General features: G+C 38.1%; 2 protein-coding genes and 1 long non-coding RNA gene across 3 annotated transcripts in view; all 3 read right to left on the bottom strand.

Annotated features, from left to right (window-relative positions):
• The window catches only part of LOC107553000 (PH domain leucine-rich repeat-containing protein phosphatase 2-like), a 53,019-nt gene extending 49,708 nt beyond the window's left edge, over window positions 1-3,311 (bottom strand). The window contains exon 1 of the mRNA XM_016235066.1: window positions 2,989-3,311. The gene's annotated coding sequence lies outside the window, so the exon portion shown is untranslated. The remainder of the gene's footprint in view (window positions 1-2,988) is intronic.
• Window positions 3,312-4,778: 1,467 nt separating this feature from the next.
• On the bottom strand, window positions 4,779-6,284 carry LOC107552980 (uncharacterized). The gene is made up of 2 exons (XR_001604915.1): window positions 6,255-6,284; window positions 4,779-4,963 (listed from the first exon to the last, which is right to left on the bottom strand). It is a non-coding gene; the product is annotated as an uncharacterized lncRNA (long non-coding RNA).
• A 3,888-nt stretch (window positions 6,285-10,172) lies between these two features.
• LOC107552959 (AP-1 complex subunit gamma-1-like) overlaps window positions 10,173-27,231 on the bottom strand; it is a 26,531-nt gene continuing 9,472 nt past the window's right edge. The window contains exons 4-20 of the mRNA XM_016235021.1: window positions 25,647-25,742; window positions 24,944-25,024; window positions 24,758-24,856; window positions 24,593-24,648; window positions 24,226-24,339; window positions 23,999-24,139; window positions 23,497-23,551; window positions 22,734-22,856; window positions 22,193-22,282; window positions 21,994-22,118; window positions 21,773-21,877; window positions 21,512-21,653; window positions 18,218-18,344; window positions 17,430-17,531; window positions 17,189-17,349; window positions 13,232-13,330; window positions 10,173-12,417 (exon numbers count right to left, since the gene is read on the bottom strand). Coding sequence (XP_016090507.1) covers window positions 12,316-12,417; window positions 13,232-13,330; window positions 17,189-17,349; window positions 17,430-17,531; window positions 18,218-18,344; window positions 21,512-21,653; window positions 21,773-21,877; window positions 21,994-22,118; window positions 22,193-22,282; window positions 22,734-22,856; window positions 23,497-23,551; window positions 23,999-24,139; window positions 24,226-24,339; window positions 24,593-24,648; window positions 24,758-24,856; window positions 24,944-25,024; window positions 25,647-25,742 — 1,818 coding nt within the window. The 3' untranslated portion in view covers window positions 10,173-12,315. The remainder of the gene's footprint in view (window positions 12,418-13,231; window positions 13,331-17,188; window positions 17,350-17,429; window positions 17,532-18,217; window positions 18,345-21,511; window positions 21,654-21,772; window positions 21,878-21,993; window positions 22,119-22,192; window positions 22,283-22,733; window positions 22,857-23,496; window positions 23,552-23,998; window positions 24,140-24,225; window positions 24,340-24,592; window positions 24,649-24,757; window positions 24,857-24,943; window positions 25,025-25,646; window positions 25,743-27,231) is intronic.

Raw genomic sequence — 27,231 nt, 5'->3', positions numbered from 1 at the left:
GTTCATTCAGCTCTTCAGCTTCAGCACGTGCAGCTCAACGGCTGCTATTTAAAACAGTGGTATTAATTTGTTACTTTTTCAAAATCATTGATATATTATTAATAACAACAACCACTTGTATTTTTCTCTTATTATTTTCATCAACAATATGGTTTAGTAATTAAAATCATTTAATTATTGTCCGTGCAGAGGCTATTCCGTTTTATTGATCTATGGCGCATTCATTTTGATTCTTTACACGTGTAATGATGTCCAGTGACTTGTTTGCATTATTTATGCATTATTTTATTTATTTGTAAGACTTTTTTATGACTAAATTTGGTAATGGGAGAGTAAACATATTTTTAAAACGTACACCGTTCAAACTAGGCTGCTTATGTTGAAGTGTTTGGGATGTGGCTTTTAATGATGAGACCTTTTTTGTAATCAGGCTCTCAAAAAGTATATAACAATTTGGATATAGATTTATCGGCCAACATATCGGTTATCGGCTTTCAAAAATAAAGAATAATCGGTTATCGGTATCGGCCAAAATTTTCATATCGGTGCATCCCTACTAAATATTGAACTTCTTTTGGGTTCCACAGAATAAAGAAAGAAAGCAATACAGGTTTAGAACAACGTGTTCAATAATAATAATAATTATAGAATAATGATAATATGTTTATTTATTTATTTATGCATGTATGTATGTATGTAATCTTGGTTTGGAACAACCGATTCATTAATAATAAAAAAACATAAATTAATTAACACATTTAAAAAAAATTAATTAATAATAATAATAATAGTTGTTGTTCCAAACTTGATTTTTTTTTCTCCAGTAAAATAAAATTATTATTACTATTATGTTCCACAGAAAAAATAAAGTCATACAGGTTTGGAACAACCTGTTAAATAATAATAATAATCAAATAATATATATTATTATTATTATTATTATTATTATTAAACCTCAAAATTGTTCCAAACCTGTCTGATTTTCTTTCTTCTGTAAAAAATATAAAATATAATACAATATATTTTAATATAATTATTACACACATTAAAACCGTCAGCTACTTATGAAAGAATAAATCTCATTTATTGTATAATCCACCTAGTGCAATCAATTACAGCAAATAAGTCTGTCTAAAAATCATTAGCTCATCACTGACTCATCATTACAAACCTTTCTAATCACATACTCAACCGAACAGAGTTTTTATGACCCATTTCTACTATTTATAAACCTTTTTTGTGCATTTTTGTTTACCCATTTCATTAATGTTTTGTAATAATATCTATCAACAAAAGATCACTGCTAAATCACCTCTGATTTCTACTTATTTAAATAATGTTGTAATAATAATCAGCATAAAGGCCTTTAAGCTAAACGTCTTTAATCTAAAGAACAAGCTGACTTACCATTAATCATCTTTCTAATCAAATGCGTCAGCATTATTACTTGTCTCTATCTGCACTCATCTGTCAAGGTTTACTGTACATGTGATATAAATATTAATATAATAATGACATATTTGACATTTATTCATATTGATAAATGAGAACATTGCATTGGATCCTAATGCTGTGAATAATGAAAATGTATTTTTCAAATAGATAAGAGTAACTAGATAAGACAGTATGACTATAACAATACAGTGGTCTAACAAAAAGCATTGTTAGTTCAGCAAAGTAACTCTGCTTATTCACTCACAAGCAGGAGGAAGCAACTGACATCTAATTTTGTTCTGATTATCTGTTACAATGGCTGAACATAATGACGGGCATATTTCCTGTAGGCGTATTATGTGAGGTGGATTGCGAAGATAATGGCCGTGGCATTATCACGTCACACACAGAGGTGCTGTTCACACACAACGCGTTCCTGCGTTCACAAACAGCTAGATGCAGCGGAATGGAACAGAACGCCGTTTCAATATATGGCAAGCTGTTTTCATATTTACTATCTTAGTGCATGTTTTTAGTATTTATTAAGTAGTCCATTAGTGACTAATATATTTTTCAATTTCAGTTTTCAGCCATGTGATTAGTTCTTTTTTTATGTGGAGGTGCAAAGCCTCAATTTAGCAAAATTAAAAAATTACAACAAATATTTTTGTACTTTTTGTATTTTATATTGTATATATATATATATACTACTTTCGGAAGGCCAAATAAAGTGCTTTTGCTTTCGCCTAGAAACACACAGCGTCTCCCTGACATGCTGCTTCAACACTAACTGCGGTTACTGAAACCACGCCTTCTTTCTTTGCGTGCACATTTGGGCGGCATTATGCTAATATTTCCACATAGTGAGGTAGATATGTGGGGGCGTGTTAGAACGAGCCGTTTTAGGGGGGCGTGGCTGAGTCTTAACTTTGATAAAGAATATCTCTTTGGTTTTGAGACTTTAGTCTTTGCAACTTCAGGGATCTTATCTGTGCACAATCAGCTTGTAACACTCCAAGAGAAAGGAAAGCTTGAAAATCGCATCATATGACCCCTTTAAATCTATAACTAGACAACTTTTCCAGTTGACAAGTCAACAGTGCTCAGGGAGCCAGTGGCTAAAAAACAGAGAGACGCGACGCAAAGCCCAAAGACGTCCATCTGACGCGAGTGTACAGAGACAGAAATAGCAATCACAAAATAGCCAGAACGCCCCCTAACAGGTTACAGGCGTTACACTGGAACTGTTCTGATACAGCACACAAACTAAAAGAGAGAAGCGACATGAAGTGAGAACAATGATGCCATTATGATCCATCTACTATCCCAGGCTGTGTCACAAAACCGAATGAACCGCCCACATAGACAGCTCGTTCCGAGCCCGATCAGCTCGCCAAGTCTGCTGTCTAGGTAGGGAGCCTGCTGGGTTTTGGGACGCGGCGGTGTGTGGAAGTGTTAAACAGATCATTGCTGATGCAGTTCACGGATTCACACGTACTTTGGCCCTGCTGCTTAACAGCAACGCTGAGACCGAAACGCAGCTGGAGCTGGTACCTTTAAAACGCGTATTCCCGTTGCCGCTCGGGCTGTCGGTGCGGGGGCTCGGTCGGATCCCGCTTCATGCAGCACCGGGTTCAGCGGCGCTCCGCTGCCCGCCCGGCCATCCTCCACATCGGCTGCATTTCTCCGCTCCGTGTCGGCGCTCTGGAGCGACCGCGCTGTGCTTTCCTCGTCCTTCATTTCGCCTACATTTGACGTCTTTCAGCACAGAAATCCAGAGGTAAGATAGCAACTGGCGACAGATACATTCCGGCACAGGAGGCGGTAGAAAAAGCCCATCCTGATTTGATGAGACGCCATAGTGGGACTGAAGCGCACGGCTGTCAAATAAACCCACTAAATAAACATGAGGGGGCGGCGCTCATTATTATTCATAGAACACCGCCTCTGTTGCTGAATTATTCATGAGCATACTTGATCTAAAACTGGTGATTTGAAATGGGTCATCACAAATTTTTAGCAATCCCATTTCATTCAGAATTCAACACAGGTCGAACATTTACTGAGTACATAGCTCTCCAGAAAAAGTAAAAATAAATAAATAAATCGACCACTTCCTTTAGGTAACCAATATACATTTTGTTCCTATTGTAAGGGTTTCTGATAAACATAAAAATGACACTTCCTCCATCAGCAGTCAGCACTGTTAAAAAAGCACATCAGGTCTGTAAAGCTAGTGAGATTTGGAGTCGTTCACTCTTATCAAGAATCACTGACCTCTGGCACCCAAACTGGAATGACTAGCTCTTCTTGTGCAATGTGTTTTGAAGCAGTTAAACTTTAAACTGAACGTACATTCTGTAGCACGCTATAAATCAGTCAACTGGAGTACAAATGCTGAGATGGAGACAGACATGTGATTACGTCATAACTGCAATATAAAATTTTGCAATCAGTGATACATTTTTTTCCCCTGCATCTCATCCCTGCAGATAAAGAAGGTCTTCACTGTGGTATCAAAGGTCATTTTATTAACCTTCACAATCTGTTCGAGAGACCTTAACAGTTTAAAAGGATACTTATTAAAGTATCAGGTTTTAGTGATACTTTGATCAGACCCAAGATATAAAACATGAATAAATGCAATCAATTATCATCATTATTATGGACGTCAGAAGTGATGGTTTAAAGTAACAATTTTTTTTTTAAATGCCTTAATGTTGGATGTGTTTCTTAAAGGGCTTTTCACTTCACAAGACGTTAGATGGACTGGAGTGGTGTGGATTATTGTGATGTTTTTATCAGCTGTTTGGACTCTCATTCTGACGGCACCCATTCACTGCAGAGCATCCATTGCCGAGACACTGATGCAATGCTACATTTCTCCAAATCTGATGAAGAAACAAACTCATCTACATCTCGGGTCACCCGAGGGAGAGTACATTTTCAGCAAATGTTCAACTTTTTTTTTAAAAGCTTCATTTTTTTCTGTTGGGTTTTCTGGTTGGAGGACATTTTAAAAGAATTTGAAGGGGAAAGAAACAGGTTGCTTATTTACTATTATTTTCACAAATACAGCACTGGAGTCGCCTGAACAGAACAGAGGGTTAAGATGAAAAACAACAGAACCGAATATGAATGATTATTGTATAATTAATTCTATATTTTGTCTGGACATCAGGAATACTCATTCATTTTGGCTTCTATGACATATTGCAGTTTCAAAGTTTAACACAAGAGGGTGACAGCAGACTAAATAAAGCTCAAACTAGATCATTCATTATGGTTTTTCAGACTCCGTTCAGTTACAAATGAACAAAACCACTTCTTTCCAAAACACAACATCAGGTTTGACAGTTTTATTATTTCATTTGATAATTTTCTCCAACCCAAAGACAATAATACACAGCATAAGTCTAAAATATCCCATGAGGACATGGACTTGCGATTCAGTTCAGCATGTCACTCATTGGGGTCGTCCTCCCCTCCTGCACAAGTTCAGATGTGTTGAATAGCAAGTGTAAAATATCTGAGATGGGGGCACATGTATAGATACACTTCAAAAACAACCGATACCTTTACAGATTTCAAAGAGATTCTGATGGAGAAGGCAATCATCCAAGCATGTGATACAAAGTCCATCTGATCAAGCAGTTACACCCAAACAAATGACGCTCAATTCCCCCTGACTGACCATCTTCTGCACAGGAAAGAAAATCGGCTTCTTAATGAAGATTAATTGGAGAATCAACATATTTCCAAATGTACAAAGGTCTGTGCATGTATCGCAAGATATAGTGAACAGTGGTGACTTGAGAATTCAAACTTAGCTTGCATTAAAGTTTACATAAAGAGTAGACATGACCATATTTACATAGCTTTTTTCACATGCGGCTGAAAAGAAAATCATTTTGGTGTGAGAAAACTTGCTGAGAGATGTGGCAAGTTCACAGATGGTTGTTTCGCCCTCTTCAATGCGCAAACATCTTGGCGTAAGAAGCAGCAGATTCAGAAAGTCGGGTTTTGAAACGGCTCTCACGCAGAGCCATTTACTATTGTTACGCACCTCTCGACTCACACAAAAGATATTTTGAAAAATGTTGGTATCCGAACAGTTGATGGGCACCTTTGACTTCCATTGTATTTTTTTTCCTACTATGGAAGCCAATGGTGCCCATCAACTGTTCGGATACCAACATTTTTCAAAATATCTTCTTTTGTGTTCAACAGAAGAAAGAAACTCATACAGGTTTGGAACAAGTGGAGGGTGAGTAAATCATGACAGAATTTTCATTCTGGAAGTTAACTTATCCTTTAAGTTCACTCAAGAAGCATCAAAACATTCAGGGATGAGACCATGTTCTCCAACCTGGGATAGTACACATTTCCTAACAGCGTTTTATCTGAAGTTGTGCCTCAACTCCATGTGCTTCAAAAAAAAAAAAAAAAAGATTATGCATGAGCCTAAACTGCATGGAAAAATCAGTAGAGGTGGTTTGTGGGAAAACTGTAACTATAAACTTTGGTTTTTGAGCTTTCCTCAACATAGCAAAGTTACTATAAAGAGGTCTGAAGACCGTTCAGGTCATTCCAAACCTGCATGACTTATTCTGTGGAGCACAAAAGATGTTAAAATTGAAAAAATTCGCCATACAATGAAAATCAATGGAGTCTAGTCTTGATTTTGGACAAAAACTGCTGACACAATCTTCAAAATATCTTCTTTTGTGAATAGTCATTCATACAGGTTTGAAACGACATGAGGGCGAGTTAAAGGGCTAGTTCACCCAAAAATGAAAATTAGCCTGTTTTATACTCACCCTCGAGGCATCCTAGGTGTATATGACTTTATTCTTTCAGATGAATCCAGTCGGAGTTATATTAAAAATTGTCCTGGCTATTCGAAGCTCTATCATTGCAGTCAGCGGGTGTTGCAGTTAAACAGTCCACAAGTCGTCAAATAAAGCGCGAGCATTCATAATAAACGTCCCTCACGTGGCTCCGGGGGTGGTGGATGTGAATAAAGGCCTCCTGTAGCGAATCCATGCATTTTTGTAAGAAAAATATCCATATTTCAAAGGTAATAAACACTTTTTCTCACTTCCGTTATCTGTCATACGCGGAAGGCGTTCCGGCGGATGACGCAGCACGTATGCGCAGCCCACGCCTGAGATATGCTAGTCTCGCGAGTTTGTTTATAGGAGCAACGGAAGCAAAGTTTCCTTACTTTAGCAAAGGAAGACCAGTCTCCTCTTGGTTTATATCGAGAAATCCTCCGGCATTTTTCTTTGCAAATCCTCGGTTTGTATTTCTGATTCATGACCGGCGTTCGTCACTAATCACGCAACGCCAACGTCTTACGTCATCCGCCGGAACGCCTTCCGCGTATGACAGATAACGGAAGTGAGAAAAAGTGCTTACGTTTGAAATATGGATATTTTTCTTACAAAAACGCATGGATTCACTACAAGAGGCCTTTATTCATTATGAATGCCTTTATTATGAATGTGCGCGCTTTATTTGACAACTTGTGAACTTTTCAACTGCAACACCCACTGACTGCAATGATAGAACTTGAAATAGCAGGACAATTTTTAATATAACTCTGACTGGATTCGTCTGAAAGAAGAAAGTCATATACACCTAGGATGCTTCGAGGGTGAGTAAAACACGGTCTAATTTTTGGGTGAACTAGCCCTTTAAATGACTATTTTTTGTTGGGTAAACGATCCCTTTAAATTGCATTATTATGTATAACTGGGTATACCCAGGAGAAATTACATCCATATGCAGCATTTGATTCTTTCAGTAGTACATGACTGCGATCCACCGCACATCTAGTTAAAACAACGCAAACTCAAGATCATGTGCACATTATTACACCCCTAACTGAACGTCATAGGTCTTCAAATGGGGTTTTTATTTGATTTGATCTTTTCGATGCGTTTTACAATTATATACAATATACAGGCAGCACATAGTACATTTTCTTTCCAATAAACAATCAAACAGGTAAGTTGTTAAATTAGACTACTTTCTGAGGGACAGCTTCAAACATTATACACTGTGTGCAGTACTGGAAGCAAGTCTTAGAAAATGGGATCTTAAAAAGGGATGAAAAGAAACAACTGATGCATCTTAAAAGCCCTCAGTATGTACAGAAAAAGCCAAGTAATCTAAAGAATCGCAACAAAACACAAAGAGGCTAATAGAATGAGAAGTCTTTTTTTTTCCCTCTCCATATACAGAACATTGCTAAAAATATTTCCCAAGCCCAAAGAACATCTCTTGATTTGGTCACCAGACTTCGGTGTGGCATAGCGAATGCAATTACGCAAAGTGATGAAGAAAACAAAGAGCAGCGAGAGAAGACACGAGGGTACGGACGCAGAGAGCATTTCGATGACTTGATGAAACGGTCACAGTACTCTCCCGAGTCGACAAAGACAAAACAAGAAGACAATGTGAGGTATATTCAGGTTAATGTTGTGAACTGCCTTTGGAAGCGGCAAGAAGAGACACCAACACACACCGCCGGTACGCACTTAAGACGCCCTCTGAACGAGAACTCGAGTGAAATGACAGCAAAACAAAAAAGTCCTCTACTCTTCAGACATCATGTTCTTGCTCTTCCTGTAATGATAACCACTCATATGAGGGTTTTCTTTTCAACTAGTTATGACGAAGGCACATTGCTTTAAATCAGGCAATATTTCTGTACTCCAAATCACTGCAGAAAGTCAAACAAAAGCAAAACAGTCCATTCAGTGCATATAACTACATTCATGAAGGCCTTATATTCATAGTCTATATTTACAGCATCTATGCTGACCATAACCCCATTATACATTGCCGGGCCTCTAGTTGTGCTAATTTAGTGAGAAATCGATTTGAATTTTAAGATCACGTTCTTTAACTACTTTACATTTTTAGTAGATTTCAATTCTTAAGGATTGCGCTAAAAATCAAACTTCTTTAGTATAGGCTATTTTCAATCTATATAAACGTATTTTAAGATTTAAAAAAAACAATACAAGAACACACCATCTGTGATAAGTAGAGGCAAACAAAACAACTATATGCCAAATTAAGGGCTTTGGGGAAAAGTGTCCAGCTTTGACGACGCAAAACTATTGGGTGGTGTAAACTGCGCAAACCGTAACAAGCAACAGCCTCTCTCTCAGTCACCTCCAGTTTCATTGTCAATGACATTTAGACGCTGCTTAGGAATAAGAAATCAAGAATCAAGGTATGAGCTGTATGAACTTGCGTATTCATGATGATTAATTTGATGCAAGTCAAGCGCTTCTTGACAGATCTGATAGTGTGTACATTACTGCTGACAGACAATGAGCCAAACGGTTTCATGTGAAATACGGTGTGGCCACAACATAGCTTGAATCCGGAGCATTCACCTGGTATACTTTATTACAGGACATTAGATCAACCTTACACGAAAATTAAGAAATGCCATGTACAACGATGATTTAAGGCGCCATCACAACCCATTTTCCTCTTGATTCTGAAATGGTTAAGGTGCCAATGTTCAGAATTTTGCAATTCATTTAGTATGTCTTTTTTTGTTTTTCTTTCTTAAAATACACCAAACCCATTAGCAAGATTAAAAACATGAAAGAAAAAGAAAAAAAAAATAAAATTCACACAAAACAGACAAATCAAACAAGCAGCTCCTTTGTATAGTGGCCACAAGTAATGTTTTCCCATGTATGGGCCCTGGGCGGCAGGGTGAGTCAGAGTGCACTATAGTGACAGATTAAGTGAGAGTGCACAGCGCTAAGTGCAAGTGTGAGCATGGACATTTCGCATTAACCCCGAAGCAGAGAGAGAGACAGACGGGCATCTCACTTCCGTTATCTGTCATACGCGGAAGGCGTTCCGGCGGATGACGCAGCACGTATGCGCAGCCCACGCCTGAGATATGCTAGTCTCGCGAGTTTGTTTATAGGAGCAACGGAAGCAAAGTTTCCTTACTTTAGCAAAGGAAGACCAGTCTCCTCTTGGTTTATATCGAGAAATCCTCCGGCATTTTTCTTTGCAAATCCTCGGTTTGTATTTCTGATTCATGACCGGCGTTCGTCACTAATCACGCAACGCCAACGTCTTACGTCATCCGCCGGAACGCCTTCCGCGTATGACAGATAACGGAAGTGAGAAAAAGTGCTTACGTTTGAAATATGGATATTTTTCTTACAAAAACGCATGGATTCACTACAAGAGGCCTTTATTCATTATGAATGCCTTTATTATGAATGTGCGCGCTTTATTTGACAACTTGTGAACTTTTCAACTGCAACACCCACTGACTGCAATGATAGAACTTGAAATAGCAGGACAATTTTTAATATAACTCTGACTGGATTCGTCTGAAAGAAGAAAGTCATATACACCTAGGATGCTTCGAGGGTGAGTAAAACACGGTCTAATTTTTGGGTGAACTAGCCCTTTAAATGACTATTTTTTGTTGGGTAAACGATCCCTTTAAATTGCATTATTATGTATAACTGGGTATACCCAGGAGAAATTACATCCATATGCAGCATTTGATTCTTTCAGTAGTACATGACTGCGATCCACCGCACATCTAGTTAAAACAACGCAAACTCAAGATCATGTGCACATTATTACACCCCTAACTGAACGTCATAGGTCTTCAAATGGGGTTTTTATTTGATTTGATCTTTTCGATGCGTTTTACAATTATATACAATATACAGGCAGCACATAGTACATTTTCTTTCCAATAAACAATCAAACAGGTAAGTTGTTAAATTAGACTACTTTCTGAGGGACAGCTTCAAACATTATACACTGTGTGCAGTACTGGAAGCAAGTCTTAGAAAATGGGATCTTAAAAAGGGATGAAAAGAAACAACTGATGCATCTTAAAAGCCCTCAGTATGTACAGAAAAAGCCAAGTAATCTAAAGAATCGCAACAAAACACAAAGAGGCTAATAGAATGAGAAGTCTTTTTTTTTCCCTCTCCATATACAGAACATTGCTAAAAATATTTCCCAAGCCCAAAGAACATCTCTTGATTTGGTCACCAGACTTCGGTGTGGCATAGCGAATGCAATTACGCAAAGTGATGAAGAAAACAAAGAGCAGCGAGAGAAGACACGAGGGTACGGACGCAGAGAGCATTTCGATGACTTGATGAAACGGTCACAGTACTCTCCCGAGTCGACAAAGACAAAACAAGAAGACAATGTGAGGTATATTCAGGTTAATGTTGTGAACTGCCTTTGGAAGCGGCAAGAAGAGACACCAACACACACCGCCGGTACGCACTTAAGACGCCCTCTGAACGAGAACTCGAGTGAAATGACAGCAAAACAAAAAAGTCCTCTACTCTTCAGACATCATGTTCTTGCTCTTCCTGTAATGATAACCACTCATATGAGGGTTTTCTTTTCAACTAGTTATGACGAAGGCACATTGCTTTAAATCAGGCAATATTTCTGTACTCCAAATCACTGCAGAAAGTCAAACAAAAGCAAAACAGTCCATTCAGTGCATATAACTACATTCATGAAGGCCTTATATTCATAGTCTATATTTACAGCATCTATGCTGACCATAATCCCATTATACATTGCCGGGCCTCTAGTTGTGCTAATTTAGTGAGAAATCGATTTGAATTTTAAGATCACGTTCTTTAACTACTTTACATTTTTAGTAGATTTCAATTCTTAAGGATTGCGCTAAAAATCAAACTTCTTTAGTATAGGCTATTTTCAATCTATATAAACGTATTTTAAGATTTAAAAAAAACAATACAAGAACACACCATCTGTGATAAGTAGAGGCAAACAAAACAACTATATGCCAAATTAAGGGCTTTGGGGAAAAGTGTCCAGCTTTGACGACGCAAAACTATTGGGTGGTGTAAACTGCGCAAACCGTAACAAGCAACAGCCTCTCTCTCAGTCACCTCCAGTTTCATTGTCAATGACATTTAGACGCTGCTTAGGAATAAGAAATCAAGAATCAAGGTATGAGCTGTATGAACTTGCGTATTCATGATGATTAATTTGATGCAAGTCAAGCGCTTCTTGACAGATCTGATAGTGTGTACATTACTGCTGACAGACAATGAGCCAAACGGTTTCATGTGAAATACGGTGTGGCCACAACATAGCTTGAATCCGGAGCATTCACCTGGTATACTTTATTACAGGACATTAGATCAACCTTACACGAAAATTAAGAAATGCCATGTACAACGATGATTTAAGGCGCCATCACAACCCATTTTCCTCTTGATTCTGAAATGGTTAAGGTGCCAATGTTCAGAATTTTGCAATTCATTTAGTATGTCTTTTTTTGTTTTTCTTTCTTAAAATACACCAAACCCATTAGCAAGATTAAAAACATGAAAGAAAAAGAAAAAAAAAATAAAATTCACACAAAACAGACAAATCAAACAAGCAGCTCCTTTGTATAGTGGCCACAAGTAATGTTTTCCCATGTATGGGCCCTGGGCGGCAGGGTGAGTCAGAGTGCACTATAGTGACAGATTAAGTGAGAGTGCACAGCGCGCTAAGTGCAAGTGTGAGCATGGACATTTTGCACTAACCCCCGAAGCAGAGAGAAAGACAGGTGGGCAAAGAAACGAATGAAAAGATATGTATTGAGATATTTGTGATTTTTCTTCATCATTGTCGCTGTAATTGTCTTCATCATCATCATGTCTTCATACCATCAACTCTTGACTGTGTCAGGAAGATTCCACTGCTTCCCATGCAACCCCAGGGCAGCGATCTGTGATGTCGTCACGGGGGATCATTTGGGAATGGGGAGGGGACATCTTTCCCATAGTTCCCTTGCTGGGGGTCTTTAAGATTGAGAAGGGTAGCAAATCACTGCCAGGACTGAGGGGGGAAATTGTTGACCTCGGCCAGGTCTTGTACAGGAGAGCCTTTGTGAGTGTATGTCAGCTTGACCCGCATTCGCAACTGTTGCTGTAATAAAAGAGGAAGTCAGGCACAGGCTAAAGGCAAAATTTGCAATTATTAAAAATTCTATGACATTATGATGTTTATCCATAAAATTGAGTCCTTAATTGCTGTAAATGCAAGCATTACTGGTGACGAACTAGAGCTGTGCAACTTGGGGTGGAAAACCTCATGAGATTTTTCTGATAAAAATTACAATTAAAAATGTGAATGGTTTGCTGTGCGTGTTTGTAGGGCTGCACAATTTGCCAAAAAATGTATATGTATACGTCCATATAATAATAATCATTATTATTATTATTATTATAAATATTAAACATTTAAAGTATTATATTATAATAATTATTCTTCTATTCTTATTATTATACACATATATACATATATTTAAATCAAGCATTTGCAACTATTTGCACTAAGCCATAATGTAATTCCGGTTTTGTTTCGATTAATCGTGCAGCCACGTGACAAGCTTCAACTTCAGAGCAAAACCAGCCTAATAAGCTTCTGATTGTCTTCACGCATTTGATTTCAAACTCTAAAGGCTAGCATCTCACTAGCTGACTTTTCAGTTGATTTTCTGTAGTAAACTTCATTGACGTTGTTGGACAATCAGAGGGAGCTTTGCCAACAAGTTCAGGCACTGGGAAAAGCTCTCATGCTCTTGGCAGGGACCAGCGAGCTTCCTCTGATGCTGAAAACCACTGTTCTTGCTCCGATTTCATCCAAATCAGACTTCTGAACATGTTTCAGGATCAATGGACTGATCTCTGAAGATCTACTGCAACAGCAAGCAGAGTGTGGCCTCACAGTAACATCTTACCTTCTGTGGGTTGAGAACCCTGATGACCTGCGTGACACTTCCCTGGTTGAGTGCTGGGACTACATTACTGCTGGGGGACAGGAGCTGCAGCTGGAATGTCTAAAAACACAAACAAATGATTAAGCATTTGACATGAGCAGAAATGATACAAAAATCATGTTTGCATGCACATGAATATTCCAAAATTTATAGGAATTTGTTCATATTCTGATTGTGTATGCATCACACAAATTCATTAACCTGATTTTTTTTTTTAATCACGACAAAGACTTTTCAAGACCTGCACAAATACAATAATACTGTATGTCCATACAGAACAAACCCATACAAATCTCAAAATAAATTATATCTCAGATTCTGTGTCTTAATTAAACAGGCTGTGGCACACATTCAACTGCAAGTTTAAAATACTCAAGACATGTTTTATTCAATATATACATTAGGGATGGGAAGATTCCCTGATTCACTCAGTGCATCGGCATTAAAAGTTAAAGATGCGATGCATCGGTTTAAAAAGTGTGCATCGGCTACAAGTCGGCATTTATATCGCGATGCATCGTTTCTAACATATTTGCATCGGTAAAAAACGATTTATTAATATATAATTACTAGTGGATGCGCTATACTTTTACGGTTTAGAAAGTGACCAATAATCTGTGACCAATATTTTATATGTAGATTGATTTCTCCTCTCTAAACTGTTTCTCAAGCGCGTTCTCTCATCACTGCTGCTGCGTGATTGTGACGCATCACCACAACACTACGGAGACCCGAGGAAAAACTGGGATTAAAGTCCAAAACCTGACTTGAAATAACCTAACAAATCAATCGGGGCTAAAGCGGTTCCATAAATGACTAATTAAGTTCACACAATCTCACTAATTTGTGCAGGCTTATTCTTAAGCAGCCCTTAATGTCGATCATGGATCAAATCGATCCACCATCGCAAACGGCGAATATATCTGTACTGTTTAATGCATTTGAGACGTTGTGTTTTCCTCAGTGCATAACTGACATGTCACAAAGTCACGCAAACATATTCATTTTGCTGTCAGGAGTGGGCGAGGCACGCGAGAGCAACGAGCGCTGCTGCGAGCATGCACGCTAAACAGACAGAGCGCAATCGAATAGGAGCGCAATAATTCTGAGTAAAATATACATTTTGCTAAAATATTTGTTGTTGGACATTAAATGTGTCTTTTGTAGAATTTTAAACTTTCATATAAGTGTATTTTTATGATAGCAGTAACTACAGAGAGACTATTGTAATAGGTAAATCAAATGTAAGCTAGTTCAGTACTAATTACTAAGCTCAAATGAGTTAATGTGTGTTTCTTATAGCAGTTAAAATAGTCATTTTCTTTATTTATTTTCATTTTTAATTCAGTGATTTTAACTTTTAATTTAGTTACTTTAATGCTTTAAAGAGCAATTTTAGATTGTAATGTTCAGCTATCTGAACTATAAAAGGTACAGCTGTCATAAAACCAGAGAGAAAGGATGCATGGCTAGAAACTGTAAAAAAGAAAAAAAAAGTCAAATAATAGTATGTGAGCGATTAGTATCATTGGGTTCCTATAGACCAATTTAGAGTAGACGTCACAGTAAAAATAAGGTAAATGGGTAAAATCCAAATATTTTTGTGCCTTTTGATGTCAAGATCAGAATGCAAGTAATTTTTATAGAATACTATCGTCATTTGAAGCTAAACGCAGACGTTTAAATGGACATACTATGGATGAAAACTGCTATGATTACTTTTAAAGCATAAATTTGATTTAAACAATAGGTCTACATAATATTCACATATGCTGTTCATAGGGGGCGTATTGTATTAGCCCTACAGTTACAGCATGAAATATTATTTAAACCTTACTATTAGAAATAATTTAAACCTTACTATTAATATTTATTTACTTTATCTCACAATTCCGCAAATGCAAGTTTATATCTCCTAATTTGGACTTTATAACTCGACTTAACTCAAAAATAGTGAGTTTGTCAAATCTGAGGGGAAAAAAGCCAGAAGAGCTGAGAGGAAAAGAGAGAATGACGAGTTGTTTTTCCTTATTAGAATTGTGAGATATAATCTCGGAATTGCGAGAATAAAGTCATAATTTTGAAATATAAAATCAAATTGACCTTTTTTTATTCTTTTATTCCATGGCTCCATAGACTGCCACTTGAAAACCCTAATTTTCTGCCTCCAGATAGGCTCCGCCCACAAAAAACGTCCCCCCTGTTTCGGATCTGTAAGACTATCCCACTCTCTAACGTCAATTTCGTTGAATAACAGTGCTTATCGCTGGGTGACAAGCTCTTGTAATATGCGTAGAACATTTTGAAAATGACATCTAATCAATATAATTTATAATCTTTTTAAACCTAACTATTTTGTACCATATCCGTGAAATTCTCTCTCTAAAGGCTATCTCTCCCGGGTTTTCTGCAACCATGATGCGCGCGCATCCTGAATGTTTACAAACCGATAATTGGTCTATTGGTCAGTGTTAGAGGAACTCCGCTTAGTCTGACAGTTAGCCTGCTTTAGACCAGGTCAGTTTCCCAGCATAAGTTGCCACAGTGACTAAGCTTGATCTAGGCCCATGTTAAATTTGTTTTATGGAACCAAATCATTTGACAATGAGTCAGACTAACTGAAATAAGCCTTATGAAACAGGCCTCGAGGCTTTAAAAGTGATCATATTTTCTCCATTGCATCGAATCGCATTGTTTTGAATCGAATCAAAATCGGATCGCACTGCATCGTAACATGGGTGAATCGTATCGCATCGGTAGCTGCTTCATATGTATCTTTAATGTATCGTAGGCTATGCATCGAGATGCGTATCGTTTCAGCCTGAGTCGTGAGATGCACATCTCTAATATACATGTATAATAAAACTGGTTAATGTACTAAAATACCATTACATATGAATTATAGGTTGTTCAATATTGGATTTCTCTTATACAATAATGTGTTCAAATAAAGCAATTAAAAAGACTATTGTGCCAATACTGGTAAAATCAATATACTAAATGTATTACAGGGTGTAATTGTCTAATTACAATTTTTACACATTTTAAGAATTTGACAAAAGATGACAATTTTAATAAAGTTAGAGGAGTCAAATATTACCTCGTAATGGGAAGGCTACTTTTTGATAAAATTTTGGATGATTGATTAGAAGGTGCTCCTAAAATTTTGAATGTGCTCCTAAATCTTTTAAGTTAGGAGCACAAGTGCTCCTAAAAAGAAAAGCGTCGTGCCCTGCTTTACTTCTACTCCTTCTTCGTGTGCCTTTCCTACAACCACGACCGCGTGACACATAGATAAATACAATAGAATATGTTACAAATAAAATAAGGTTGGTAGTATTCAAATACAGAAATGTAACAATTAGGGAAAATAACACTGTATAAATTAAATAGATTTTATTTTAATTTAGTTTTGTTTGATGATCATTAATGACAGCAGCAGTATTTATAGGCCGCTGTCCCTTTAAGACCTGATACACGGATCCGATATAATGATACACTTCACATCCGATTTCTTTCTCAGCTGTTTTCATTCACTTGAGACATAACTGACTGCGTTTACCTGAATGATTGTCGAGATGAGTATTTTGTCATAATTTGTGTCTGTTCAGAGAATTCAGAAGAGGATTCAGTTTAGTGTTCGCGCGCCGTTTTAAAACCCGCGAGTAACGAATCGAGTTCCCTTTTGCCTTTTCTCTCTGGAATTGTTTAAAATTCGCTTGCTTGTGTAAATACGAACAAATTATAAACTTATACTCTATTATGGTTAAATTTTGCAATTAATCCGCGGATCACATGCGTGCCGAACCGTGGGGCTTGGACCGTATGGATCACGGATCAACTACGATCCGTTTAACCACTAAGGTTAACCAACTAGGGTTCTCAGTAACAAAAACTACTAGAGGGAAAAGAACAAACCTTTGGTACTGCAGCCTGGAACACAAATTCTGTCATGTCAGCCTCGGTGGAGTTGGTGGCATGGATGGTGATAACTGCAATATTGGGATTGGGGTTGGCCCTCTCAAATGTGAACTCGATTTTTATACCATTTTTGTTGTACGCCGTCATTGGCGGAATGCCTGCAAGACAGAAACAGATATGATAATTGCACTGTCCTATTTTGCATTAACCACTATGATGAAATTTAATGCAAGCTCACCCGCTGCAATGTCATTGAAGAGGGGCTGCGAGGCGAGACCGTCCAAAAGGAAAGGGGGCTGGGACAAGGTCACAGAGGGAGCAGGGGTGGGAGTCGGACCACCTAAGGAGTGAGAAGGTACAATGGTATGAGCAGGGCTTCACCCAAAAGGACAAAAGGACGTCATTCAAATACAGATTGAATGTTCAAATGTTTGGATTGAAATGAGGATGAGTAAATAACAGTATTTTCATTTTTGGGAAATCTACTTAAACAACAGTAGATATGTTTACTTGCACTGATTTGAATGAATCCAATCTGATTTTAGATTCTGAAAATTGTGTTAATATGAACCATAAACATTGCAATCTGATTCACATGTTTGTTTGCATGTGCATTACATGTATTCCGAACAGAACTGAAGCATTCGTATGACACAAAACATGTAAAAAAATAAAATAAAAAAAAAGCATCATGGCACAGTGCAAGTACGTAAGGTATTTTTGAATCTGACTGAGAAAATAGTCTGATTAAAGCATTTACATGCTTCATTTTTTCCTGTTTATCAGATTATTTCAGCTTTCAGCTCTCATCCGATCAAAATTTCATTCAGATCGAGCTCAGTCAGAACGATTGAGGTGTTTACATGACGGCTTTTCAATCTGATTGAGCAATCAATCCTATTATAAATGGGTTAAGTGCAAGTGAACTTAGCTACTGTAAAATCAGTCAGTGTCCCAAACATGGAGACACAGGAATGGCAGGATGTGAATTTGCTACAGAGCAGCAGAAGTGTGCAGCAGGCTGACCTGTCAGAGAAAGGTCTCCCAGCAGATCCAGTAGTTCTCCTCCAGCTGACGCAGGCTTTGTGGGAACAGCTGTTTGGATAACAGGTACCACATCATTACCTCCGAGTAGGTCTAATAAATCATTTACCTGTAAAACAGGAAACACAGAACATTAGCATACAGTAAATATTTCACCACAGCTAAATATCCCTCTTTATCTGCTCAACCATACCAGAGATATTTTTTCATTACTCTAGCAGAGGTTCTCAATCAATTCCTAAACAATCCAATACTACTACGCCATGCATTTTGGACGTCTCCCTTATCTAGTACACTTGATTCAACTTATCAGATCATTAGTAGAGCGCTCAATGAACTAAACTGCCATTTCGAACAGCCAAACTGTAGAATAAAAAAAAGTACATAATTCAACTGTAGATGAGGTATGCTCTTTAGGTATGCAGTATAAATGCATTCCCAGACACACTACATTCACCATATTGACAGCCTTTTGACCGGATTTCTTTGACCCATAACATGCTAATTAGGGATGCACCGATACTGGTATCGGGCCGATACTGAGCTCCTGTACTCGTACTCGTTAAAATGCCCCGATACCAAACGCCGATACCACACAGCATGTGTTAAGTGCCATATTCAGACAAAGAAACACAGACAACAGACAGCAGAATGGAGTTAAGGATGTCTACAACGAAGTATATGTATGCAATGAATATAACGTTAAACATTCAGTATTAACGCCTGTATAGCTGATGTGCATGAGCTGATAAACAAAGCACGCTGAGTGGATTGAGCCCACAGCGGCGCAGATGCGCGAGCTTGTCGAGTGAATATCCTTCTCACAGACATCACTGGAAAGTTTGTAGTTCTGTCGAGATATCAAAAAGAAGTAAAACAATGCACAAGTTACTTAACGGTAGGGAGGGACAGGGGGAGAGAGAGAGAGAGAGAGAGAGAGCACACACCTGTTGTGTGATCTTTGATGTTCACTCACTTAGCACACGCATCATTTGGATTAAAACTAAATCGTAAATATAAGACAATTTAAAGGGGCATTCACTATAAACATCATTGAAAATCATCATTGATTTTAGGCATACACGACTTTCTGGCGAAAGTGAATCTAGCAGGCTGTGTGAAATGCGCTAGGCTGTCCTATTCTGCATCAGTACAAATACGTGCACGCTTTGCACGTTTTGCGCTTGCTTGAGTGTTTCTGCATTATATGAGTGGCTTTGGAATATAAATCGCAGCACGTTTCAGATGAAAAAACGTAGTAAGTGTGAAAATAACCGAAGGATATACAGTCACACCAAAAATTATTCAGAGACCAGATATAATTTTTTATATTTTTTTACTAGTGGGTGCAGGACATTCATTTATGTAGGTTAGGATAGCAAAATAAATTAAACTGTGACAAATCATACCCAAAAATTCTTCATACAGTGGACTACCAGTAAAACTGATATAACTTTGGGACCAAAAATTACTCGGACTGAGTCTGGGAAAAAAAACTGAAGTTCAGGTTTGCAAGAAGCTGGGTGACAGCATGCCCAGGAGACTATATGCTGTCATTAAGGCTAAAGGTTGCCAGACTAAGTATTCATAGTTGTGTAAATACTGTCATACTAACAGCTGTCTGAATAATTTTTGATTGATTGTAATCTATTACATATCTTTCTATCAAAGTTATCTAACATTATCAAGCTGAATTTGTTCTGACACAGTTTAGCTCCGAATATTTTATTACCATTTTCTAAACTATAGCGAATAAACTGTGATAATGTGAGAAATGTTGAAGGTGTCTGAATAAACTTTGGTTTGACTGTATCTATTTGATAAATGAAGTTAACCAACTAACATTATACATACTCTTTCGGTTTCTGTACCCAATATTAAAAAATTTTTACAAATGCAATAAAAATATCGGTATCGGTACTCGGTATCGGCAAGTACCAAAAATAAAAGTATCATTATCGGGCGAGTACTGGAAAAAGTGGTATCGGTGCATCCGTAATGCTAATCAACACGAAAATTATTTACTCAGCCATTGTTCAAGCAGCACAATTCAACCTTGAGGAATAGTTTTCTGGATGCCTAAAATACTTGCGTTTGAGCTGCCCCACTCATAGTACTCTGCCATTTTTTTAAGTCAGGTTAGATGCCATACTGAATTTAATGTGGATGAAATGCGGCTGTGAGGGACAGACTTATGTAACTTTCAAAACTGTTTAAGGGAGTTTCTGTCTACTGGAATTTATTTTATTTTTTTAAAGGGGGGGTGGAGACGTTACATCAGCTGAACAATCGCTATGTGCAATTCTTTTAACACAGTGCACTTCTAGCAAAGTAATGATGTGTCATGTACACTGGATTTTTGACATCCTGTTTTTTGCATAATGAGTATGAGGAAAATACACACATTTAGAGGCTGAATACATTGTCAGATTATTGAGATGCCTAAAATGTGCACTGGATTGGATTGACAAACCCTCTAACATTATCAAGCTGAATTTGTTCTGACACAGTTTAGCTCCGAATATTTTATTACCATTTTCTAAACTATAGCGAATAAACTGTGATAATGTGAGAAATGTTGAAGGTGTCTGAATAAACTTTGGTTTGACTGTATCTATTTGATAAATGAAGTTAACCAACTAACATTATACATACTCTTTTGGTTTCTGTACCCAATATTAAATTTTTTTTACAAATGCAATAAAAATATCGGTATCGGTACTCGGTATCGGCAAGTACCAAAAATAAAAGTATCATTATCGGGCGAGTACTGGAAAAAGTGGTATCGGTGCATCCGTAATGCTAATCAACACGAAAATTATTTACTCAGCCATTGTTCAAGCAGCACAATTCAACCTTGAGGAATAGTTTTCTGGATGCCTAAAATACTTGCGTTTGAGCTGCCCCACTCATAGTACTCTGCCATTTTTTTAGTCAGGTTAGATGCCATACTGAATTTAATGTGGATGAAATGCGGCTGTGAGGGACAGACTTATGTAACTTTCAAAACTGTTTAAGGGAGTTTCTGTCTACTGGAATTTATTTTTTTTTTTAAAGGGGGGGTGGAGACGTTACATCAGCTGAACAATCGCTATGTGCAATTCTTTTAACACAGTGCACTTCTAGCAAAGTAATGATGTGTCATGTACACTGGATTTTTGACATCCTGTTTTTTGCATAATGAGTATGAGGAAAATACACACATTTAGAGGCTGAATACATTGTCAGATTATTGAGATGCCTAAAATGTGCACTGGATTGGATTGACAAACCCACCTGACTGGCTGGTTGAATGATGCTGGGCAGATGTTTTGTGTCCAGTATGGTTGAATCGGTTTCTCCATTGGTCTGGACAATCTCTGCTGGGCCGTTAGTGGCCGTTTTCTCCATAATAGGCATTCGCTCTAGTAATGCAGGTCTTCATGGGAAAGAGGAAGAAAGAAAGTGAGGACAAACAAACTTAAGCTGGGGGGGGGGGCATTAAACGTTAAAATTAAGTGCGAAAAACATGAGTCTGGAATAGTAAGTAGCTCTTACCTCATGTGATCATATTTTTTGAAAAGTGCATTATATTCCACAGCTCTCTGTTGCAGCTCCACATCTATGCTGCTGCCGTATATCGACACCACTTTTTTAATTCGACTGCAAAGCAAATGGAAACAAATGGAAGATCAGGGCCTCATATTTGGGGACACAACATTTCAAGAAAATACATCCTCATGCTTGTATCAAAAGTGACTGAGACCAGGTATGCTTACTTCACGCTGCTGAAACGGGTGGACAGCTTCATGATAGCAGTCAGGGAATAACCTCTCGTTACAGGGGCGGACAAGTTAGAAACGAGAAGACCTTCTAAAACATCCAGGACCTCATCTTCACTAACCTGTGACATGAAATCGGATGCAATTGTTCTGCCTTCAAAATAAATGTGTATGTGTGGTTTGAAAGGGCATCTACCTGAATGGGTTCCTCCTCCTCACACTGGCCTGAGACCAACAGGTCTCCATACTCTCCTATGCACCAGGATGCCACCTGTACTAGAGGTTGCTATAGGAAAAGTTTGGCTTAGTTCACACAGACATAATTCTGTTGACATTTAGTCATCCAAATGTCATTCCAAACAATCCTTGAATGGGGTATGACGTATTCAGGGTCCAAATATGGTATACATTTCACTCTGTTGCTCACACAAAGCTATTTTATGAGTTCAGAATACTTGGAATGTAGACACACAAGTTGCATGAACATTTTTCAACAGTTCCATGTCATTATATATATTGGAGCTCAGTATCTGTCACCATTTACTTTCATACAGTGAATGGAAAAGAGCAGCATGAACATTGCATTTGAAGGAAACTAAATCTGTCACATGGTTTTGGAAAAACATGAGAATTTACAGTTCATTTCTTTTATGAAACTAACAGATGACAAGTTTTGCACTTCGGGTTTACAAGTTTAAAGTCCAGTGAAGAAAACGCAGTGTTAAGATGATTCTAACCTGAGAGATGTCATCCAGGAGGGCTTTGTAGAGTCTCTGTACAGTGTAGGCATGCATCTCTACACTATTTGTAATGAGCTGAATGAGGTTGGGCACAGAGTCATCCCGGACATAACTCCCTGCCTATAAAAGCAGATACAAAACAGGTACATCAGAACGGCATTTTAAACCACTCTGCCATCAATAGAGAGCCATTTTGTCAATTTCCACCACAAATAACTTGGCTCTGGGCCTAAACAACTCTTAAAACACTCCTAAATTCAGGCCAGAGGACAAGATAATGTCAGCAACAAATAACTGCTACTCAATCTGGAAAGACTACTGCAAAACTATATGAAATTATATTATTGTGGATGTTAAAATGTCCTCAAGACTTGTTTAATTGTGGGCAGGCCATGTCATCATTTGGCTCAAGTTAGTGGAAATGCAAACTGAAAGATGTCTGCAGATCCCTGGCCAAGCACTGGCCAAAAAAACAACAACACAGTTTTGGTGGAACAACGGCATGAAATGACATACAGAACTCAAAACACACATCACCAAGACCAAGATTAAGAAATGCTGTCGGAGATAATAGGATCATGCTTTACACTCTACACTCAATATCATGAGTTAATCAGCAACCGTAACTAAACATTGTCTATTCCAAAGTGTACTTTAAATTTACATCAAGTGATAAACTCAAATAATCATGAATGTGATCTAGTTTAATGGTAGGAGTAAAGCAGATTATAGTAAGAAACAATGAGAGCAAGACATTTACCGTTGTCAAAACCCTCATAATGGTGTCTATGTGCCATCTTTTGGAGGGTGCATACCTGCAACAAACAAGTGTTAGATATATATGTGCAATCCAGCAGTCTAAAGCTTGCAAAATATAAAACCAAGTCACCAAGGCAAAAACCATCAAACCAAGTAAATCTCTTTGAACACTCCTAATCAAATCCCTTTTAGTGCTGTCAGATATAAAAGTGTCAACAGAATCAGCTTCTGCCGATGGATCACTCATTTTATCATCACACAGCCATGAGTTGCTCTACAACTTACTTGAACAGCTCTTTATTTTTCAAGGGCTTGCTTACTGAATTTGATCGGATTCACTTAACTAGGCTTTTACACCTTTTAAAACTCTTAACAGACTGCAGGCTTTCAAAAGGGCTGCAAGGACGTGCAACATGACTGTCATGCAAGGAAGTCGTTGGTGTTTCCCCTCACATGAGTTCTGCGCAACATGATTTGCACGATTTAACAATAAACAGCCTTACTTCTCTGCAGCCAGGAAGATCCCTGACGCGCAGTCCGCTTTGAAATCAGGGTCACAGGAGTCCAGGAAATACAGAAGCTCTTTCATCATGCCCCGGATGTTGTTGCCGTTAACCAGGGCAAAGCTCAGCTCCATTGCACGCCTGTGGAAGAACAAGCGTAATCAGTGGGGCTCATCCTCTTGTGCCATAATGGATATAAAAAGCCATACAGCCTGTACATAAATTACCTTTTAATGGACACATCAAGGTCTTTCAAGCAGTCCACGATAGTGCTTCGATGTCTCTGCACAGCATTGTGGTCTGTCTGCACAGTCTTCAGTAGAGAAGTCAATGCCACATATCTGATTCAGGGAGAGTATTAATGTCAAAGCCCTATCATTTTGACAATCAAGTCTAGTGTGGGCTGGGCAACACATGAAATAAGCTATTTCAAGTCCACAGTAAAGCTGATGTCAGAGACTATGAGATCATCATTTGTAACACTCAGTCGATGGATCACTCAAGGTCTTCATCACTCAACAGCATTAAACAGCTTTCTCTCTGGTCACTTTATAACCAAGCCTGAATGTCACACTTGGGTCAAAAGTGGCATACCTGATGTTTTTGTCATTGTTGAGAAGAAAACGTCCCAAAATGTTAATTGCTAAAACCTGTAATAATAGAAACAACAGCATTTTTAACCACTTTCTGCAGACACCTTTGAACGTTATAAAATTTATTTAAACCACTCACACAGCACCACCAATCTAAGCAACTCACCCTTAGTCCACTCTCTGATTTTATGTCCATAATTGTAAGAACAGTTTCGTAGAGGATAGCATTGCCTACATTTTTACTTGTTTCTGTATTTGTTGCAACCTATTAAAAATAATTTGATGGGAAATCTTTAGAAGGTAGAAAGATAAAGTTATGTGGTTATAAAGTGGATATAATCATACTGCTTACCTGTGCAAGAATGTCATTCATAGCTTCACTAGAATCATCATCACCCTTTCCCAGAATTCTCAGTAGCCTCAATATCCGCACCTTAAAAATGCCAAGAGACACAGTGTGGCCCAGAGGAGCTCATCAGATTGCTTTAGGCTATAAATGAACAGGTATCACCTCATATGGGAAAAATGAATTGCAAACTTAAGGACCACTCTAAAAATCAATTTCTTGCAACTGACCAAACAAATGACATGAGGTACATTACAGAATTTAATTCACATCGACTGCAACATTAAAAATGCTAAGAGATTTCATTTTATGGAATGACGCTCAGAAAAATCCCATATCACTGAAAATGGTGTCCTAAAATAATGTCTCTGTGACAATCCTAAGTGTGGTAAAAGGGTTTAGCCAAAAAAAAAAAAGGCACTTTCTACCGGTCACTGATTTAGCATGTTCATAGATCAGTCCATATAAGGGAAGCAGGAAGTTGAGAGAGCATGGTGAGATGAATCACTTAAGTAAAGTGCAGAGCAATTTTGAGTTTGTCATGGAAGAGTGCAATTTTGCTACCATTGCAAAACTACTACTGGACTAAAAGTTCTTTGTAGCCCTGGTTTTAGAAAAAGGGGGCGTGTCTCATTCAATAGCAGACAGCCAACGTCACTTAGTGCACTTTTAAATAGAGCAACACTGACAGGAGATGATGTGTCTTTACCTGCAGGAAAGGGTCACTGATGCCAGACACATCGTGCTCAGGGGAGTAGCCTGACATGATTAGGTTCTTCAGGATTCGTACAAGTTGTGGAACCAGCTAGAAAAAAAAACAGTGGGAGAAGAAATGAAAGACTATAAGCAAGGTTACAGCAGGGTCGTAGATATTTCAAAACAGGACAGCACATAAAAAGGGTCAGTAAGTGTCAATACACGTAGGCACCCTGAGTTGATCATCTTCCAATAGACTAGTTTCACTACACATTAAAGGGGTCATATGATGCGATTTCAAGTTTTCCTTTCTCTTTGGAGTGTTACAAGCTGATTGTGCATAGATAAGATCCCTGAAGTTGCAAAGACTAAAGTCTCAAAACCAAAAGATATTCATCAAAGTTAAGACTCTGCCACGCCCCCCTAAAACGGCTCATTCTAACACGCCCCCACATATTAGGGGTCGACCGATTATCGGCGCCGATATTAAGCATTTTTATGATTATCGTATCGGTCATTTTGCCGCTCATCTGATTTGTTGGGAGTCATGAGTCTGACCAATCAATGCGGAATTCACTCTCACTCCGAAAGCGCTTTCTAACTGCTTGTTGCTAACTAGAGCTGCTTCAGTGATCACGCATCAGTTGTCTCTCAAAGGTAAGGCAGCAGCAGACCTTGCTTATGTTGCATTAGATCCCAATCCACTAACGTTACACTGAAGTTGCAAAACACCTCAATATTATCTATGATTTCCGCGATGCGGAGAACGCGGATGGAATCGCGGAATCCAGTCATATAAATGGAATTTACTGTATGACGCGGAATGTCACGGAATTTGTCAAAGTTCGGATGAATTAATCAAAAGTAGGTCAGTACACTTAAATAGAGTCGCAATATGGACTAGTATCTGTAAATATTAAGCCGCAACAATACTATTTAAATATGAATCCAGCATGTTCTGCATGTCTCTGTATGTAAATGGCACAGACGCATACGCGTTTTGTTTTCTACACAAAGTGTGCGACGCTCGCGCTGATTTCACTACTCGTCGTATCACTACATGAGGACATAAATACATGAACAACATGCATTTCATAACTCCAGAAGTGCTCTGACTCCTCACTTCATGAGCATTTGACAGTTTCATTGGAGTAAAACTATCTTCATATAATTTACATAGACCTACAGAAACAAGTTCCTCATGGCAACCCGTCAAAATATAAGTTCGGGTTAGCATAAAGAAATTATAAGAAATATATTACTGGTGGAGGTGCAGTATGATTTACATAATATTACTCGGGATGAAAGTTTTCCGTCGCTACGACGGATTTCCGTCAATTGGAAAAAATGAGGGGAAAAGAAACATGTAGCACATTGTTGTTGTTCTGCCGGTGTTCTGACGATTTGTTGGTAGCATAATCTGATAGGTAGCATTATTTGTCAGAACACCAGCACACCAAAAATCCTCCCCACGGCTGCAGCTTCTCACTGACAACATAACGCCGCTCGCATCATTCACAGTCTGGTTATTAACAGAGAACACAGAGCAGGTCTTGAATTTCAGGCGCGGGATTGCGGCTATTAATAATAATTCTACT

This window comes from Sinocyclocheilus grahami, unplaced genomic scaffold (assembly GCF_001515645.1).
Source record: "Sinocyclocheilus grahami isolate Dianchi unplaced genomic scaffold, SAMN03320097.WGS_v1.1 scaffold462.1, whole genome shotgun sequence".
NCBI lineage: Eukaryota > Metazoa > Chordata > Actinopteri > Cypriniformes > Cyprinidae > Sinocyclocheilus > Sinocyclocheilus grahami.
Note: the sequence above shows the minus strand (reverse complement) of the source record. Positions and strands in the feature narration are given on the sequence as shown.